Source organism: Danio rerio, chromosome 6, assembly GCF_049306965.1.
Source record: "Danio rerio strain Tuebingen ecotype United States chromosome 6, GRCz12tu, whole genome shotgun sequence".
NCBI classification, from domain to species: Eukaryota; Metazoa; Chordata; class Actinopteri; order Cypriniformes; family Danionidae; genus Danio; species Danio rerio.
The window spans coordinates 37,308,414-37,327,461 of record NC_133181.1 but is presented as its reverse complement, the minus strand read 5'-3'; the positions used below and the strand labels follow the sequence as shown (position 1 = coordinate 37,327,461).

General features: G+C 37.0%; 1 protein-coding gene across 7 annotated transcripts in view; it reads right to left on the bottom strand.

Annotated features, from left to right (window-relative positions):
• lrp8 (low density lipoprotein receptor-related protein 8, apolipoprotein e receptor) overlaps nucleotides 1-19,048 on the bottom strand; it is a 332,503-nt gene that overhangs the window by 22,921 nt on the left and 290,534 nt on the right. For all 7 annotated transcript variants that reach the window (XM_073953023.1, XM_073953022.1, XM_073953024.1 and 4 more), the window contains 4 exon segments: nucleotides 17,984-18,211; nucleotides 15,648-15,766; nucleotides 11,901-12,040; nucleotides 4,657-4,798 (listed from right to left, as the gene is read on the bottom strand). In XM_073953023.1, coding sequence (XP_073809124.1) covers nucleotides 4,657-4,798; nucleotides 11,901-12,040; nucleotides 15,648-15,766; nucleotides 17,984-18,211 — 629 coding nt within the window.

Sequence of the window (19,048 nt, the reverse complement as noted above, 5' to 3'; positions counted from 1 at the left end):
TTATCAGCAACAGTCGCAAAGATTATTTTTCATAATGAATATTTGCTGATTTGAAAATGGTCCAATCTGTGTGACTCAAAAACAGTAGTGTGATGCGAACCATGAGATTTGTAATCCGTTACACCATTAATTGAAAATGAGGGATTTTTCATGAGCATTAAATACGCATGTAAAAATGATTTATGAATGACATTAAAGAAAGATTTTGTGTTGATAAAAAAGGTCATGTTTATTACAAAAGTGCTACACAGAGCAATTATTGACTAAGCTTAACACCGTATCCATACTTGAAACACCATACTGCGACATGATAAAAGCTATCTTTTCCATGTTAAAAGAAGCTTTTGTCCTAACTATCAATGACAGTTTCTATTTTTAGAAACCATTTGTATTTCTGTGATCACAGCTAAACAACAGCATAAACTACTATGACAATAACCACCTCAGGTACTGATTATGTGCTTTATTCAGTGTTAAATGCTTCCAATGTGAGTTTGAGCACCATTTTACATGACATTTACTGCCCAACTGAAAGCAGCAGCAGATTTTACCCAAGAAAACCTTGAAAAGAAAAAACTAGAAAACAGTAAATACAGTTTAAACATAAATTTAAGGACTGTGAACTCCAAATGCAAGTGCAAACCTATGACCAAGCATATACTTTTAAATAATGTTAATATTGTAATTTTCGATACCGGCAACGAAGTTGGGGATCCAAATGCAGTGCCATTATTAAACAAAGAATGGTCAGACAAGAAATGGTCAATCACAGGAGCCAAGAGTATCATACAAAGCAATTTAAAAGAGTAGTGGAGTCACAGGCGAAAAGATCCAAGTCCAAGCGGCTTATAGCAAAAATCAATAAACAAAGCGACGGTCTTGAAACACGGCACAGAGAACAAAACAAGGAAACCCCATCATGATGCTACAGGATAGCAGGACTAAGCAATGTGAATGAGAAAGTTAGTTGTATGTATGTAATGAGTGACAACGAGCTACAGCTGTGTCTGTTTGTAAGTTTCTGGATTATTGTCAGCTGTTGCAGGAGTTAATGGGGTGCAAAGAGTTCTGGGAGTTGTGGTTATGCAGGCATACCAAAATAAATCTCCAGCGTTGAACGTGACAAATATGTAATAGGTTTTATATGTTAATTATGAAATAATCAGATTATAAAATGGTCCATTTGGTTGGGATTGCAGTGCACTATGCTGCGCTTCTGAATGCTTGTGGTATTTAAGTGTTTCTTTTGTGTTGAGCCTGGAGTGGACATCTAAATTGCTTGATGCTGGAATCTTGTCATGTCACATGTTGTTAGGACACGCACCGTCTAAGCAACTATAAATCCATCTTTTAATTTTGTGGTCATTTAAATGAATAGATTACCACAATGCAGGAAATCCATTCGAGATTAAAATGTTCTGCTTTGGAAACACCATTAAGAAGGCTCTTTCACTGAATAACATTTTATTTCTATCTTTTCCTTAAGAAGCGCTATCATAAAATCATGTTTTGTAAGGGATGCTAAGCTGATTAATATTTCACTCAGAGGCACTTGAGATACAATAAGCGGTTGGATTCCATTCTCATCATCTTTGGTTGAGCGCGTGTTTTCCCGCTTTCGTTAGCATTTTCAGAGCAACACGTTTAATTCTTTGATTTAGATTTCAACAGCACTTCTCATTTATTAATGTGAGGAGGCTGTAAATTGGTTCTTCTGCTGGGACGCTGCACGTGGCCTGTTTGTGATAAAAGGATGAAAACAAAGAACCCAAATCTGCACACACAGGCACACACACTGCCACTTTCATTTTCTCTGCCTGTCTCTGGAACATAAAAAAACAACAAATCACCATAAATATGCTATTCAATGATACGTTGCTATTACTGGAGAGTAAAAAAACAAGAGTCAGCAAACATTTGCCTCTCATCATTATAACAATGCTAAAAAGGTGACACTGAAAACAATACAGTTGAAGTTTTGTTTTTTATTAGCTCCTGAGAGGCATTAGCGGAATTAAGCGGGCATTTTATTACAGCTATAGCCTTGCGAAATGGCCTCTTCACACGTGAAAAGAGCAAGAACAAAAAGTTATTGCAGCTTAGTTTCTCTAAATCTTTTTGGACTTGAGTTTTGAGAGCACATCGAAGTCTCTTATCTTAGAAGATAAGAATGGTTTGATTTCTTATGATACAAGTTCTTTAATGAATTATAGTATCTGTCACTGGCTTTTAAGCTCAACAGATAAAGCAGACTGAAAGTTATTTAAAAGTTCTGGGAAAGTAAAATGAAAAAAAAGCACTGAATTGATAAAAAGGGACATTAAAGACTTTTAAATTGTTGCAAATGTTTTTTTAATGTCTTGTTCTCCTTTTCAACTTTTTACAGAATTCATAAAAAATCTGTATTAGGCTTTCCACAACAGACGCAGCACAGCTATTTTCAGCACTTGTTTTGAGTGTGAATATTATTAATTACACTGTAAATAATAGCACAAGTTAACTGTTAAATGATAATCAGATGCTCAAAGATGTACCAGCAAAACACAGCAAAGCTTTTTAAAGATTGTATAATTTACAAAATGAAACAATTCAGGCACAGAAACATCAAGCATATATTATTTAAGAATTTATCTTGAGGATTTACCTTTCTTTCATTCATTCATTTTCTTTTTACGGCTTAGTCCCTTTATTAATCTGGTGTTGCCAACGCGGAATGAACCACCAACTTATCTAGCACATTCCAATCTACCTTTAATATACAAATTATTCATTCATTAATTTTCTTTTCAGCTTAGTCCCTATATTAATCAGGGATGAACCATGAACCACTTATTCAGCATATGTTTTACGCAGCAGATGCCCTTCCAGCCACAACTCGGCACTGGGAAACACCCATACACAGCCATGCCTTCACATCCACACAAACACTATGGCAAATTTAGCTTATTTAATTCACCTATAGAACATGTCTGTGGATTGAGGGGGAAACCGGAGAATCCGAAGGAAACCCATGCCAACAAATGGAGAACATGCAAACTCCACACAGAAATGACAACTGACCCAGCCGGGGCTTGACCCAGAACAAAGCTTCTTGCTGTGAGGCGACAGTGCTACCTACTGCACCACTGTCACCATATACAAATTAAACACATTGAAAATACACTCAAACCACAAAGTTTCCTCAGAAATGAGTGAAAACAAATAATTCTTGTTAAATGTACCTTTTTGGTAGTCATTCGTTAAAAAAAATGGAAGAAAAATGCTTAATATACGAGAAAAACTAAATAACTTCAAACAACTGTTTAGCCTATACACGTGTTGTTGTAAAGTTGCTTGCCATCTTTCTGTATTGATCTAAAGACTATAGAATACACAAGACGAGTCACTCGTATAGTTTTGAATGGGGAAAAGTGTAACGTCAATACAGTAAATGAAGCCCCATCTTCAAGTACAGGAGCCAATCATCGATCGCTGTAAACTGAGGATTTTACGAAAGTTTCTGTAGTCAACAAACGCACTAGAATGTCAGCGAATACTTGCTTCAAAGACATGAGAAATATATCAGCATATCTTGAAATCTGAACTTGAACCAGAAATGAACCAACCACACTTGAAAACAAATGTTTTTTGGTTTTGTAATCTGCATGAAATGAACATGAGGTACAGTTCATTCTGTCAAACACAAATCACAGGACAGCAACTACATAAAAGCCCACAAACTTGTGAACAAAGAGTCGCTGTCATTTCGGGAGGAGATTTGCCATAAATAACAAGTTGTGAATTACTTCAGGAGAGCAGGACGATCAGATAAGGCATTATTCAGATAATAACGTGTAACACGCCAAAAAATTAGGTTGGTGGCGTAATCTCATTTATTTCTGATGTGCATTAGCTTGGGCAACCTGAAAAAGTTCAGTTTTGTTTGATTTGAATGTTTACAAACAAAACATATAAGGCAGTTGTTTAATTTTATTGGTAATTCCAAATATGTAATGTATTAATAAGCTTTGCAAACAGTTTTGGAGAATTTGATGTTTCCCCATTCAAACAGAATCCCAGAGCATTCTGCCTGAGTGGTGTTTCAAAGATGGCTGTTGAGTGAAATGACTAGCCTTAAAGCAGGGGTGTCCAAACTCCATCCTGATAGTTCAGCTCCCTAATCAAACACACCTGAACCAGCTAATCAAGCTCTTACTAGATATACTAGAAACTTCCTGGCAGGTGTGTTGAAGTGAGTTGGAGCTAATTTCAGCAGGACATCGCGTTTGGACACCCCTGCCTTAAAGGAACTTTGGCTGTGTCCAAAACCGCATAATTCCATACTATATAGTACGCTAAAATCAATATGTGAGTCGAGTAGCATATCTGAATTCATAGAATTCAAAAATCAGTATGCGAGAAGTACCCGGATGACTTACTACTTCCGGCAAGATTCTGGAGTGCGCATTCCATGCACACTGCGCTATCCCATAATGCCCGCGAGAGAATTCATGAATCGAAGTGAGGCGACTCAATTGACACAGGTAGGTCACATGACCATGACAAAATGGCGGATGTAGTACGTCCGAATTCCATTCATACGTTTACATTCAAATGCAGTACCTACTGAGTAGTAGGCGGTTTCGGACACAGCCTTTAATTAAGCTTATTTCTCACCTTTAGGCTGCCGGAGCTCATGAAACACCACCACGTCCAATGGGTTGTTGAGATGTTGAGCCAGCATCACCACATCATTTCCTGTCAGGCGGTTTACACTGTAGATGGCCTCATATTCCAAGTCTGTCCAGTAAACCCGGTCCTGCAGGAACATTTGCATTTTCATTCACTCTTAGAATAAATATCCGTGTTGTAATAGTTCACCAAGTAATCTCATCCAACCTATTCAGAAGTAAAATCATTTCATGAAATTAAAAGACACTCAATATATGTATAATTTTTTAAAATAAATACATCTATCGTGCCTAATTGAAGATTATTACAAAAGTATTTTCACATTTAATTTTCATACATTTGATTTGAATCATATATAAAGTAAACATTTTACATATATTATTTCTTTTCAAGATTATTTGATGAATTGAAAGTTCAAAAGTACTGTATTGATTGTAAACAGAAATATTTTATTTTAACAATATATTTAAGCTGATTGTAACTGTAGCTTTTGTGGTGTTTTCCCCAAGGAAGGTCCTATATAATTGCATGACACTCCTGAATATAAATACTGTCACTGCGCATGAATATTTTCTTGTGAAAGGTTATTTCCCAATACCGACGCACAGAACTCAAATGACACTTGGATAGTATAAATCAAAAGCTTGTCATTTTGAAGGTCATGTATTTATTTCTGCATGATGCAATGCACCAAAATACTCGAGAGAAAGCGAGGAAGATGAAAATGAAGATAAACGCTCCTGCTTCTTTTAGACCACAAAGGTTTTTCATCAGACTAATTAAAGCTCACAGCACATCTCTGTTCTCCATCTACACCTACATGAGCCTGAAAGCGCAGGCTGGGCTTCTCTTTACTACTCCTCTGATCAGCCCTTATCAGCCACTACAGAAATATTGCACATGTGCATGGTGAGATGAGCTGCCACAATGACAGCCAGAGATGCATCTCCTTTTCAGACAGATACGGAAATGGAGGAGGAAGATGGAGGAGGAGGACACAGGCTATATTTGCACAAGTGTGTTCTCATTTGAATGCAGTCCTATGTATGTTTTTGAACTTAAATACTGTTTCTAAAATTATTTTAGTGGTAGAATAACTTTTAACTATGGTTGAATTCTGCTGCTGAGACTCCCAGATCTGCCTCCTGTCACCTGAAATCAAGCATGCAACTTTTGGTCAGCCAAAGGGCAAATGCAAACTTGGGGATATACAGTATATCAGTATATACATCACATGTTGTTTTCTTGGCGCAAGTAGAGTTAGCTAAAAGCTAACTGTGAGATTAAATTTTGTACACTTTTTTGTATAATTATATAGTTACTTACATTTTATATTGTTTTACCTTGTTTTGTTCTGAATACATTTAAAAGAATTTGCCATCTTTTTTTTCTCTCAACACAGATACCATTGTGAGGTGTTCTATTTGTACATAGGTAACAATTACGTACTATTATTTTACAGCTACTTTTAGTGTCACCGACTCGGTCCCAGTCATTCCCCTCGCTGGCCAGCAGAGGCCACCTTCTCCGGACTTCTAAGCATTACATCATCCATTTACCCTGATCATGCACACCTGAACTGAATCCCGCTAATGACCCACGTACCCTTTATAAGCCAGCACCAAACGCTCATTCAGTGTGAAGTCTTGTTTAGCCCCGGCCAGCATTTCTGAGCGTTATTCCTGCCTGACTCCTTGTGTATTACTCCAGCCTGTTTCTTGACTCTGCTTCGCCTTCTGCCTGCCCACGACCCACGCCTTGTATACGGACTCTGATACTCGCTGCCTGCCCACGAACCACGCCTGTTATACGGACTCTGATGTTCGCTACCTGCCCACGACCCACGCCTGGTTCACGGACTCTGATACTAGCAGCCTGCCCTCGATCTATGCCTGGTAATACTCCCTGTGTCTATTCATCGCCAGTCTTTATTCATCATAGACTGTTGTTGTTGTGTGTTTGCACGTTAGTGCATATTGTGTGTGTGAATAAGTGCTTGAGCAATAAATACTGCATAATGGATCCCTCCGTGTCAGTCTCCTCGTTACATTTAGCTTCTGTTGTACATTTTCAGTCCCTTTCTAAAATGTAGTAAAAAGGCCAGTATGAACTTTTACAATGCTGTATTAAAACTACTAAGTGAAAAATCTGGAGTAAACCGAGCACGCTCATGTGTGCATCTGCTACAAGTATTGGAAAATGTTTACAGAGCTGTGTTTTTTTTTTTTTTTTTTTTTTTTTTTTTGGAAAGGTCAGGCTTCTGGATCCCAGCAGAGCTCTGATCAGTAGGACTCCTTAACCTGCACTAGACAGCATTCAAACTCTGCCGCATTGCAGCTCTCATCAAACACACGGACCACCATATCTGATCTAGATAACTGCTTAAATCCATGACACACAAAGCTTCGAACATCCATGTCTGAAATTTGTACTCCTTAAGAGAGGGGGGGGGGCTCTTTATTAAAACCCTTCATCATATTCTTGGCTTCATTTGGAAAAGGAGCGACTCTCCCTGTGGGATTTGATCGGTCTTGACATTTTCACTGCTGCCCACTAGCCAGTGAAATAATGTGAAAGCCGGTGTGGAGATATTGGTGTGTTTTATGAGACAGGGCATTGTAAAGGTCATATAATGTCTGATAAGGTGACTGGAAAATCAAGCACATTTCTTAGATGTAATTTGAGATCTGGTGTGTTAAGAGATAATATGTGACACGCAACTCCATTGTTTAACTAAGACTGTGACATTGCTACCAAATAATAATTAATCATTCATGTTTAAAGTATATTTTAAATGCTAATATTTGAATAAATGAATGACAAGAAAAAGCCTACCAACTCAGACTTTGTCCAAAATCGCATACTTTCATACTATATAGTATGCTAAAAACAGTATACAAGCCAAGTAGTATAGATTGTAATTTGAACATCAGTATGACCTACTACTTTTGGCGAGATTCTGAAATGCGCATCGAATGGATGTTACGCTATCCCATGATGCACTATGAAAGAATTCATGAATGGGACTGACATGGATAGGTCACGTGATGATGACAAAATGGCAGATATAGTACGTCTGAGTTACATTCACACTGCTCATATAACATACTTTTCAAACAGCCTTGTAGCAAATGTTTGTACTAGATGTTAAATGTTTGTCTCAATGTTAGTAGTCTGCAAGATTTAAAAATAAATAAGCATTACTTTTTGGAAAGCTGAATACATTTGTTCGAGGTTCCTATGTGAAATACAAAGTTCTAAATAAAACAACTGTCAATTTTAATATTTGCTGAGCAAAAGCATTACATTTCTTGGTCCCACTTTATATTAAGTGTCCTAAACTACTATGCAATTGTATCAAAAAATAAATACAATGTACTTACTGTGTTCAAAATGTATTTGAGTACACTTGTGGTGCTCTTAAGTTGGGATAGGGGTTGGGTTATGAACAGGTTTGGTGGTATGGGTAGGTTTAAGGGTGGGTTAAGGTGTAAGGGATGGTCAGCAGTGTATTTACAAATGTAACTACAGAAGTTAATTACAGGTGTAGTTACATACAGGTATTTGTTCAAGCATAAGTACACAGTAAATACACGTATTTACACAATAAGTACACTGTAACAAACTATTAATTCTTGTGTAAGTACATATTAGTTAAGGCCACTAAATATAAAGTGGGACCCATTTCTTACTTTAACAAAGTATTAGACAGAATATAATAATAATAATAGTAATAATATAATATAATATATATATATATATATATATATATATATATATATATATATAAAACATTATTCAGTAAATTATTATAATCTAAAATTCAAACTCTGTGTCCACAGAAAATATGAACATATATAGCATATTATACTGATCATTTCACAAAAATGAATATATACATATATAGCATATAATAATGATCATTTCACAAAATGAATGCCATATAGGTTAGCCACAAAATATGACACAAAGAAGCAAAAAAATAATAATCCTAAAAAAAACCTAGGTTGCTAGTGGAAGTGGTGTTAGTAAGGCCAGTAGGGGGCACTCAACTTGCGGTCTGTTTAGCTACGTCCCAAATGGCTCACTCTACACTATGCACTTATGTACAATGTACTTATGCACCTACACACTCAACAGCATCATATATGAATGTAGTGTTGAACCAAATGGAAAAACACTAATGTTTTTTACTAAGCAGAAATTCAAACCATTTCCCTGATAACATTTGACAGTGGCCAAGTTAGTGTAATAAAAGACCAAATTAACTAAAAATAACTGCCATGAGTTTTACCGCATTCACCACACCATCGGGAGGTGCTATAATCACTCTTAAAGGAGAATTTTGCTTTCATAATACAAAGTAAATAAAGTAATCCAACAAGTGCACCTGAAAGCTCCACTCATTCCGCTTCATGAGCAAAGCTGTGGTCATTGAGTGTGTGAAGTGTCCAACATTCCACACTTCATTTTAAGGGTTAAATAAGTGCATCATCTGGGTAAAATGCACTTAAATTTTTTTGAGTTTTCAGTGTGAACACACTACTTACATTATATATAACCTATAACCTATACACCTTTTGAGTCCCACTAAAGTGAAGGGGACACTATACTGTCAGTCTTTCGGATAAGACATTACACTGAGGTTCTGACTCTATGTGATCATTAAAAATTCCATGGCACTTCTCGTAAAGAGTAGGGTTGGAGCTCCAGGGTCCTAGCCAAATTCCATCCAACGGCCCTTACCCATCATTGCCTCCCAATCATCCCCATCAACCAAACTGACTCTATCACTTGTTCTCCACTCCACCAATAGCTGGTGTATGGTGAGCGCATTGGCGTCGTTGTCCTGTGACATCACCCCCCCCCCCACACCATGATTGTAAAGTGCTTTGGGTGTATGGTCATACACAATAAATGCACTAAATACACACATTATTTTTACATTTTTACTAGAGATGCACGATATATCGGTGGCCATATCATTATTGGCCGATAAATGTGATTTTTAAGATTATCGTTATAGATCTGATGTCTGAATTAGGCCGATACCTTTAAGCCGATAAGTTGCATAATTGTACGCGTATGTATTGTATACGTGGGTGATACTTGTTCAGAGTTGTCCAGTGCCTTTAATGGATCTCTCCTCACAGTCACATTGTTTATTCCTTCAAAGTCCGTCCTTTCTTCATGTGGTATTGCTTTGTGTTAATAACGCAGTAAGTAACCATGTTCCTCATAATTGTAGATATAATTGTAGATATAATAAAACAAGTGCCGTTGTGTATTTTGCTTTAAATTGTCTCAGGAAAAAATATTACATGTGTAAACAACAGCAGCGATACACACATGCTAAACAAGTAGTTGGGTTTTTTGTAATCTAATATGATTATTTGTAAATATCAACACGTTGCTTGCCATGTGTTGTTGATGTAAGATTGTATTCAGTTTGATCGGAATATTCATATTGATTATAACGAGCGCGCGTGAGGGCTGTCACCGCACACACACTGACCTGACAGCCTTCACAGCAACATGGGGGAGAGGTGCGCCAGTCATTGAATCCAGCATAGGGGCTCTCAACTCCCCGCACATTCTATCTTTATATTATGCTCTGTGTTTGTCATAAAGTCATCTGTGCTCAATGATCAGGCGTTGTGTCAAAATCTGACTCCGAGGGCAAATCTGTGCCCGCAGTTGAGGGAAACTCACAGTGGTTTATCATAAACTTTTCATTAATCATTTTTCCTGCAATTGACAGCAAGAACAAACACAGAAGCATTGTCTGATTGACAAGCAACAGCTACATGTGTTCAAAAGAATCTAAAACGCCAAATAGGATGAATCTATGCTGCATTTTCTTAAGTAATAATCTGTATTCAGCTTTTCGCTTGGCTCTGAACTGTCAAAACACCTTTTAAAAAGGCTTTTTCGGACATGAAATATTTGTACATGTGTGCATCACTGTAACACATTTTACTCAAGAACATTTGAGCTGGTTTCAGTCCTTAGCTCATTCATTTTCCTTTTATTTAACTTGCTTGTTGATTTAATCCCATTTTGTTATTTAACCTATTATTTTTATGCAATAGTCAAGCTGCATGTTAATTTACTATAAAGAAAAGAAAATAATTTATTTTTTTGCAAGCTGATTAATGTGAAATAGTGAATATAGGTCTATATAATCACCATGCAATTTTGAAATTATAGCTTTTTTGCTTTGAGTGTAGACCTTTCAGTTCATAAGAGCAGTTCAATCGTTTATGAAGTTTGCTGTATAAAAATATACCATTTTGAAATATTGATAATTATCGGCCTATATATATATATATATATATATATATATATATATATCCGCTATCGGCCTCCAAGTCTGAAGAGTTATAGGTTATCAATGTAACCCAAAAAATCCATATCGGTGCATCCCTAATTTTTACATAAAAAAACCCATCCTATTCAGTAATATCAGTTTTTATTTCTCAATGTTTTAAGTTCACTTTTAAGTTGCCGACCACCAAAAGCAAATGTGTATTTGAAGACAACAAAATAGGCAATGAACAGAAACAAATGTAAATTGAGATGAAATGAATGAGATTGTGCAATTAAAAATAATGAACAGAAATAATGAGCCTACTGGAATTGACTCTGGCACCTAGCACTGTACTCTAGAAATATTTCTTTGCTCTTTTAGCAATGCCACCAAAAAGTTGGAGGGGCGATTTCTGTGCTTTCAGCAGCCAAGTGGAGAACTGTAAGAGTTCAGAACCAGCCTCAAAAGTACTGCAGTAATGCAGAGTTTCATTTTTCATCTACCCTGGACAAAAGTCAAAGGCTGAAGAAAATGCATTGTTTCCTTTTTCTCAGGCTCAGCCCCAGGGTGCCCTTTTACTGAGCTCATCGACTGGCCTGATGAAGGGCATTAGGAGATCTATTGCTCAGGCCAGGTCCTGCCTTTAGGTGCCCTAGAAGCTGCCAAAGTAAAAAGGCTTTTTAATTTGGATTGTGTCTTTAACTGGTGCCAGCCACCCACAGCCGTACATCTCTTGGCCAGTGTTGCAGTCTCACAGTGAGATGTACTGCTTCTCCAACTACACCCTCTAAGCAAAAATGTGTTCATGTGTGCATCACAAAGCCAAACTGAATCTAAAAACATCTCAAGGACTGCTTGTGCCAGTGCAGCCCCATCTGTGCACAATAATGTGAGCATGTCATTTCATAGATTTGCTTGCCTCGAAAAGAGTAAGGGCGAAGGGATGTCCCAGTTGATCCATGGAAGACAGCAAAATTCTTCGGTTGTCTCCATTCAGGTCCACGCTGGAGATCAGATGCAGCTTTGAATCCACCCAATAGAGTCGACTGCTTGACAGATCTGGAGGAAAGAGATTTTAAGGAAACACATAAATGTAGCAATCAATAATACAACAAACGCTTTGAATTTAACATAAGCGGTCAAAGTAAATGTAGCACGTCATGGGATTATACATATTTCAGTTCATGTGTCAAAATATGGCCACATTTCGCTGTCTGTTTCAAATTAAATGTACTTGTCAGATATATTTATATCAAAATTAAACATCATATTCATACTTAAATGACTAAAAAAACACTCAAAAGAATATGTTATTTTATTAAATTATATTCATTCATATATTCATTCTTCTTTGGCTTAGTCCCTTATTTATCAGAGGTCGCAACAGGGGAATAAACTAATTATTTATTCTAGCATATGTTTTACAAAGTTAATGCCCTTCCAGCAGCAACCCAGAACTGGGAAATACCCACACACTTCATTCACACACATTCATACACTATGGACAACTTATTTCATTCAATTAACCTATTCAGTATGTCTTTGAACTGCAAACGTGCAAACTCCACACAGAAATGCCTACTGGCCCAGCCAGGACTCGAACCAGGGACCTCATTGCTGTGAGGCGACAATGCCAATATTAAGCCACTGTGTCACTTAATTTTAATGATTAACGAAATAGCTTACAAATGGTTAAAACCTAATGATTTAAAGTGAAAAATGAAAATTCTATCATCATTTACTCTCCCTTCACTTGTTCCAAAGCTGTTTGAGTTTCATTCTTCTGTGAATACAAATAAGGTATTTAAAAAACTACAACATGTAACCATTGACTTCCTTAGTATTACTGAATTTTAAAAACTTACCTACTATGAAAGTCAATGGTTTGCGATTTTTGGATTTCTTCACAAAATTTTATTTCAAGAGTTCACACTTAGCTGATGATTGGTAATAAGCTAGTTTGGCATGCTGTCCCGGGAGAGAGCCCCGAGCTCATGAGAGCCTCGAGCCCGGGGCTCCCTCCCGTTGCAGGGCGAGAGGGGAGTTTGAGCTCGGGTAGATCTCGAGAATCCCCCTCCCTCCTGCTGCGTGAGGGTTGCTAAGGTGATGCGTTGCTGATAGAATTGAATCAAATTTGGTGCTAATTTGGATTAGTCAATTTACTTAAGTGTCATGTTTTTGGGAGTGTGGGAGGAAACCGGAGGATCCGGGGAAAACCCACGCAAGCACGGGGAGAACATGAACTCCGCACAAAAATGCTGACCGTTTGGGTAGATGCCCGAAGCGGTGGCATTTTGCTGTGAGGCTGCAGTGCTAGCCACTGGGCCGCCGTGCTGCCCTGTAGACAAAGGAGGAGGCGAAGGGTTGGAAGGGGGGGATTCTTCAAGACGAAGATGACTAAAGGTAAGGTGTTTGGTTATTTATACATGGTTAGGAGTAGTCTGATTGGTGGTTCGTACATTAGCTTGACTCGGGGCCAGCCGTGTCAATCATAAGCACGTGATCCTCTCGAAATTAGTTTATGAATAAACTTCACTTTGTATTCAATAAAAACACTTGACTGTGAGTAAATAATGAGTAAATTTAGATTTGTGGGTGAACAATCCTTTTAAAGATACTGGCAAAGTTAAAAGATTAGTATTTTTAGGGCTGAAGTGTGACCCCTAAATAGAGTTCACAAGACACTCTCTAAGAAAAACAATTACAGAAATTTTATTTTGCATGATATTGCCATCAAATTCAAATATTCAAACACGTACCCAGGAGATGTGTGGCTTTTGACCTATTACTTTTCTGTATAGCTTCAGGACTAATTTCATATATTTGTTTATGAAATAATAAATTGTTTAGTGCGGTGCAATTCTTTTTCATTACTTAATCATCCATAACTTTTTTCGTTTTGAGCATTAAAAATTCTAGATGATGAATAGTGACTAAAGTGACTTCTTTCCAAAGATTTATGAACTGTGAAAGTACTGCAGACCAAATTATTCAGTACTGTTGCTGCTTTAGTTTGGCAAGGTCATTTTTGAGAAAGTGCCTCTGACAGTGAGGGAAAGAAGGACACCGAAATAGTGTCAGAAAACGTAATCAAATTTGAAATATAAACTCATGAGACACTTGGGCTGCGTCCGAAACCGCATACTTCCATACTATATAGTACGCTAAAATCAGTATGCGAGCCGAGTAGTATGTCCGAATTCATAGAATTCGAAAATCTGTAGGTGAGAAGTACCCGGATGACTTACTACTTCCGGCGAGATTCTAAAGTGCGCATCCCATGCACGCTGCGCTATCCCATAATGCCCCGTGAGCGAATTCATGAATGGTAGTGAGGCAACGCAACTGACGCAGGTAGGTCACATGACCATGACAAAATGGCGGATGTAGTACGTCCGAATTCCATTCATACTTTTTACATTCATACTGTATAGAACGTACTTTTCTAACGGCCGAGTAGTACGTTTAAATTCAAATGCAGTACCTACTGAGTAGTTGGCGGTTTCGGACGCAGCCTTGGCTTTCAAGGCATATTTTTTTTCATAAATTAATGTTTTTCTGTGTTTCGATATGAAAAAAATTGAACATAGTACAATTAATAATAATGTATGAAGTCATAACTTTTCATATTCTTTAGCGTAGAACTTTGTAGATAGACCATAGTAAAGCTGAAAGTGCGGTCTTTCCAATGATACCTAATTTGTGTTTGTAGCTTACTGGGGTCAAGAGCTATTACTATTTAAAGTTAGGTAGGTGTAAATCCTCAAAAGTGAGTGCTGGGTAACAGGTTAATGTTTCATAAATTATTCTTTTGAAATATATGAAAAGTTTATTTGATGTGATAAAAAGTGGTATTTTATATGTAGTTAAACTGACGTTCTACTTGATTTGATCTCAAACAGAACATGTTAATGCATGAAAAAAACTCGATCAAAGATCTTTTTTTTATTGTTTTGATGCTTAAACCCCCCATTTTGTCTGCAACCCTCATATTTTATGATTCAACAAAAAATCAAGGCAGTCTGAAATGAAATGTAGACACAAATAAAAGCACAATCAAGGACAAAAAACAAAACAAATACACCTCAAAAATTCTCAGCTTTTCTCCCATTAAAAAGTATTTTGTTTCTAAGCAGATTTAGCAATTCTCAAATCTGCCATTTTTGTCAATAACTTTTTTTCTATCCCTCTACTATAACTGCTTTTTCAAATAGCTTTCATGTTAAGTGAGCTAGAGAAATGATGGCGATATTGACAGCGCTGCTTGAGCAATTCCATTTAGTTTTTCGCAAACTGACGGATGATTGATGAGAAACAATGAAGGTGAATGATTCAAAGCCCTGTTGGCCACAGGAGGCTGCTCTTCATTATTAACACTCTTTCTGCGTTTGTTTGGTCTTTCTCAACCCTAATGTTTTCTCTTTTTCTCCTCCAGCATTTTGGTTGATGTCTTTGTCTGTCGTAATGATGGCAAATGCAGCTCTCTCGTGTCTTCATTTCGTTATGATATGCTTTGTTTTGCTTTTTGCTGCTTCTCTTTTATCTGGTGTTGTCTTGTTTTTGCTATTCTCCAGTGTGTGTTTTTGTACTTTGACTATTTTGATGATGTGAATACATTTGTTAGGAATGAGAACCTGAATTGCAAAACACTGAAATGATGTTTTACCAAGTGCAATCCCATTGGGCCATTCGATTCTCTCTGAAACCAGAACTTGCCGATCCACTCCATTCATCCCGGCTTTCTCAATCTTGGCCTGCGCTCCCCAATCTGACCAGTACATGAACCTGTAATACAAGAGTTACATGATCAGAATCTGTAAATCTAGACGGGTGGTTTTTAAGCTTTGTGAATATAAGGCTCCTCACTATCAATCACACTGTTTGAAGGTGCTTTATACTTTTCCAGTTATTTGGAATTTAATGGATAAAAATTGAGGGTAAGTATATAAAAAATACAGCCAGAATCAGCCATTCTTCTGAATTGTAGATTAATGCATTGCCATTGAAACTAAAATGAAAACAGTGTAACGTTCTAAGGGGCCACTCAAACAGATCACACTTTTACATTTTAATGTACTACTTTTCCAATGTTTTACAATGTACTGTAATGCTCGCATCTAACTTCTTTTGCAGTGCCTCGCACATGAGCGCACATTTTTAAGACACCACATTGAGTTAAAATAATTTCAGATTTTTACATGCACCACCGCATATCAGCGTTCTTTCCAAAGTAGTGGGCTAACCAGAGGAACTCAGAGGCAGACCAAACATTAGGAAATTCTGATAGATAGACATATGGATAGATGGATGGATACAGTGCATCTGGAAAGTAACCAAAAGAAATCAGAGGCAGACCAAACATTAGGAGATTCTGATGGATGGAAGAATGGATGGATGGATGGATGGATGGATAGATGGATGGATAGATGGATGGATGGATACAGTGCATTCGGAAAGCAAGCAGAAGAACTCAGAGGCAGACCAAACATTAGAAGATTCTGACAGACAGACAGACAGACAGACAGACAGACAGACAGACAGACAGACAGACAGACAGACAGACAGACAGACAGACAGACAGACAGACAGACAGACAGACAGACAGACAGACAGACAGACAGACAGACAGATAGATAGATAGATAGATAGATAGATAGATAGATAGATAGATAGATAGATAGATAGATAGATAGATAGATAGATAGATAGATAGATAGATAGATGGAATGATAGAAGGGTGGGTGGGTTGGTGGGTGGATGGATGGGTGGATGGATGGATGGATGGATAGAACTTTTAAATATGAAATGAAATACATTTAAATAAAACAAAAACAAATAAAATATTTTGGGTGATTTTTGGGTGGGCTTTGGACAGTTTTATGGCTGGTAACATTCAAGTGTATCTGGCAACACTGGTTGGCATGACAACAGTAATGTACTAGCTATTTACAAGATTTTATGGCTACAAAATATAAAGAATTCAGATGCCAATATCTCTAAATGCTGTCTGAAATGTTCTTATCAATATCATTTTTGTGTTCATGTTTTGTTTACGTTCAGTTATTTTACTTTAAAGGTAATGAAAAGATCTTATTTGTCAATATAGAAATAAAATTACTGAGCCTACACGAGTCAGAGAAAAATGCTAATTGTACAAAAAAGTCAAATGGCATTTAGAGGATTTTGCTTCTACACTTTTCATATGCACAGACATGGCTAGCACACAAAAGTTAATTAAAAAACAAGCAAACTAAGAGATGCTGATGAAATAAAAACCAAAGCAGACGGGGAAACTGTGTTAAATAGGCTACTGTGCAATAGATCTGAACATGATAAAATGTGTAAAACTGATGTTTAACAATTTTACTGGCATCTGAGCATATTTAAATCAGCAAACATATTCAATAAATGAAGATGCAAAAAAAGTTTAGGAATTTTACTGGTTTAGTGCCACAAAACATTCATGTTATCAAACAAATGAGATCGAGTTAAGCGGGAAATTAGGACACTCCAATGGCCTTGAGACTTTTGGTGTCCATCATCCGTCAAAAATCAAGATGAATAGGTACAGTAAGGGAATCATCATTAAAAGATTCAGTATTTCACTCTGGCCTGATAAGAGTGAAGTGGCTACTTTACCCACAGGCAACAATTAGGTATGCCGACCAGCCTGAGCCTCATTTGCATGTTTTTCATGCTCTTCTACTTCAGTAATACGGTGAAAAGAGCCCTGAGGGGAAAGATTCTTCACCATGAATGCCAGGGAAAAATTATATGAAGTAAACCTTTGACAAGGTTTTCAAAAATCTTGGCGAGCCATCATAGATCATACGCCATACATCATATTTACATTTTTTACTACTATTTAAAGCAGCAGAACAGATTATTTAAGTAGTGTTTGTTTTTAGCCTGCTAAAAACATCCACATTTGTTTACTTGATTGACATCATGCACATTTTCAAATGGTATTCAAAGTTTTTACATTAAACTTGATATTGTTACCCTTGTCGTGGGTCTACAGCAATAGCACGTGGTTCTCCAAGCTCGGTGTCAATCAACACCTTCCTCTTCTTGCCATCGACATTTGCGACAGAGATGGTTTTGTGTCCAGAGTCCGTCCAGTAGATGTTCTTATGAACCCAGTCCATCGCTAAGCCTTCTGGGGAATGTAGTGCGGTGTCTATGAGTGTGATCTGCTCTGATGAGTTGTTGGCTTTGTTGATGTATGCGCTGAAGAGGAATAAAAATACAGTTAATGTACATCCACAACACTTAAGCAGATGTTATGCATTTCTCTTTTCACAAACAATCACAAAGCAATAGATGCATTCACCTGATATATGGCAAATGTGCACATCATAAATAGCTGACACGCCCAGCTGTTGCTTACATTTACATATGCAGCTAGTTGAAGCTACATCTGCATGTCTCTCAAAGAGCAACTGTAGGACAGAATGGAGTATTCTTGCTCATTTTTTAATTTGAAAGCTACAGTGCTTTACCGTAAAGCAAATATGACTGCTCTTTTGAAACATGGTGAAATCTGATGCTACTGTGACTGATCTAATGATTCTCTTGTGAGAAAGCAGCACATCATTTTTGGTGTCACCTTCATCATTTGACAAAAAGTAGTCCATTTGAAAGCCACACACCTGCAGACAGGATGGAGGAATGTATGGATAGATGGATGGATAGATAGATAGGTGGATGGATGGATGATAGATGAACTTTTTTCTTTTCAATGGGTCACAGCTTAAAAAAAGACTATTGAAATAAATAAAAAACATCCATTATTTCTCTTTTATGCTATATTTCTCTTATAAACACTATTAAAGCATTTTAGATGTATAAGAAATGTAATATCGTCACCTTATTATAAGGTTCTATTTGACATTTTTGTCAAAATTGAGTTATTGACATATTCTTATTAAATGACATCTTATGTACATTATGAGATTTTTATAAGTTGTTTACATTTTAAGACTTTTTATTTAAAAAACAAATGTTACACACACACTGTCTGCTATGGAATACAAAAACTTTATCTCAAAATCATTCAGAACGCAG